Here is a 2504-nt window from a genome sequence, read left to right on the forward strand (position 1 = left end):
GGAGCAAAACTGAGTGTGGGCTTTGCCACAGCTCAGCGAAGCTAACCATCAATTATATTCATTGGTCCTTATGACTAACTAACCACTGTTTTTACCCTCATTTTGGTGCCCATGACTGTGTCAGAATTTGTGGATGGAGGAAGCTTTGTGTCTTGTCAGAAGGCTCTGTTGAAACTTTATCTATCAAGTAACCCACAAGTAAAACACATTATTACTTGTGCTACACACAGCTGTCGCTATAAGAGTGTTTCCACCTGTGGTGCAAACTGGGTATCAGGTAGAAGAGACAATAAAAACTGGAAAACAAGCTCTGCAGATGATAGTTGAGAAGTGTACATAATCATGGCTGCTAAACTATAGGTGTAGGCAGAACGTATACAGACCAGATGGTGATCGTCTGATGACAACAGTGTGCAAAGGATTTAATTGTCAGGATCATACTGTCGGAGTGAAAGCAGTTAGTAGATTGTATGGTGAGTGATGAACACACGCAATTGAGGAGTTAGCTCATTACACTGTCATGCAGCAGTGCTTTATTGCTCAGCCGAGAAAGTGGCTAGACTCATTAGCAGCCCCCCTACATAATAAGCTCAATCTATATCTGCTAATGATGATATTTTATTATAGCAGCTATAAATAGGGAATAACACAGACATGTCATACTGATATTAAACCTAAGAAATTAAAATTACCTGCAGTTTCAAAATATGAATGTAAATTAAAGTCATTTCCTGCACGTTTGGCTATTATCATGAATTTATAGTGGTTTTAAATAAAGCCTCTTTTTAAACCTGGTACAAAGGCTAAACTACTTTACTTTAACTCCGACTTCCACTCATATCCAATAAGACCAAATGATTTAGTGTTACACTGTGTGAAAGAGCCTCATATGTTACTGCCTACCATACTCATGGGTGATACCATCAGACATACGCCTCTGTACATTCACTCTGCTATAAGGAAGAGCTGGCACTGTCCCACATGGGCAGAATAGCACCAGCTGCCACTGCATACATCCGTGCTCTTTACTGGGCTATATCATTGGTCCTAGATGAAAGGATTTCATGGCCATACCCATGTGTGCAAGGAAGGACTGTATAATGTGTTTTGTTGAGAATTACCCAATCCCACTTTGATTCATTTACAACAGTGTTCTTTGCTTTTGCCTTGTCAATAAACTACACAAAAATGTCAGATTGAGACAGGAATAATGAATGTGCATGCATTTGTCTTCATTGCTATCATACCCACCAAATTGTCCATGTCAGTCCTGGAGAGCATATATGTCCTCATGTTGGCATTCTGGTGGAGGAGGGTGTACAGTAGTAGTGTGGCCTGGTCAGAACGCTGCTGCTCACACAGCGCTGTGTACAGACTGTTGAAATTGATCTGAAACGTGTGAGGTTGCTCCACGGACAGCGACGATGTGTCTACATGGGCAGAGGTAAATATTATCAGGGTTATTATTTTATTACTTAATTACCCTCTGGTACATGTCACGAGCATGAACAACCCGCAAATATGTACAATGGATTCAATCAACAAACAGATTACCTTGCGTGTTTCTGAAACAAGTAATAGCCTGGCGGTAGGGGTTGGGCCAGTCCGGTCCATCTGTCAGATTGGCTAGGACCAGCAGTAACAGAAGGCTCTGGTTGGACAAAGGTAAGGGGTTGTGCTCCTGGTCTATCCCGACCCTGCTGCCAGCTCCACCCAAGGTGAAAACGCTCCACAGCCCACCTGGAGACAGACAGACAAATAGTACACAAATAGAAAAACACACACACACAAAAAAATACAAAAAAAGGGTCTTATTTTACTTCCCATTACTTTTTCTGCTGTATTATTATATTCAACATATTTCTGCAACCTGCAATAATAGATTTTTTTGGCCAGCGGCAAGAGTGAACCCTCTCAAACACACCTCTACTGGTGGTGTCTAGGTTTCAGCACATAGTTTCAGGAGTGGACAGAGAACTGCAGCTCTCTGTTTCAGTACAACAGATGGGTAATTGTGCAGGATCCAGTAATGAAGAGCAGTCAGGCTGCATATGTCAACCTCTTTATAGAAAGCACTAAAGTATTCTCACAATTGGCAGCTCTTCAGCCTTATAACTGACTTATGCTTCATGGGGAAATGAAGGCAAAAGCGTATGTGCAGTCAGATTGATGTAATCTAGGCTAAAATTGGCACAATGGAGTCACGCACGATGGTTTGCACCTGAAATTTGAAACAACATAGACGGCGCCACAGAACAAAGAGAAATTGGAACTACTGGCTAACTGGACTGGTTTGTTTTTCTTGTTTGTGGATGAGCGGGAACTGAATTTCCTACTAGAGCTGCTGAAGTGCTGATGCTTTCAGGCGTCACGGGAAGCATGAACACCAAGGTACACAGATGACAGTCTCTGGCTCCTGCACGTCTAGCCACACATAATGCACGAAACAAGCACTAGTGAGAGACAGTGTGAGTGTGCTGCAGGTCAACACTGATCAAGCGTCT

At 42.4% G+C, this 2504-nt stretch overlaps 1 protein-coding gene across 1 annotated transcript in view; it reads right to left on the reverse strand.

The window, feature by feature from the left end:
• Positions 1-2504, reverse strand: part of dym (dymeclin) — a 49499-nt gene that overhangs the window by 30741 nt on the left and 16254 nt on the right. The window contains exons 9-10 of the mRNA XM_035667753.1: positions 1555-1740; positions 1252-1430 (exon numbers count right to left, since the gene is read on the reverse strand). Of these exons, the coding sequence (XP_035523646.1) occupies positions 1252-1430; positions 1555-1740 (365 nt within the window). The remainder of the gene's footprint in view (positions 1-1251; positions 1431-1554; positions 1741-2504) is intronic.

Source organism: Morone saxatilis, unplaced genomic scaffold, assembly GCF_004916995.1.
Source record: "Morone saxatilis isolate NCDOM2014 unplaced genomic scaffold, NCSU_SB_2.0 Contig21, whole genome shotgun sequence".
NCBI classification, from domain to species: domain Eukaryota; kingdom Metazoa; phylum Chordata; class Actinopteri; family Moronidae; genus Morone; species Morone saxatilis.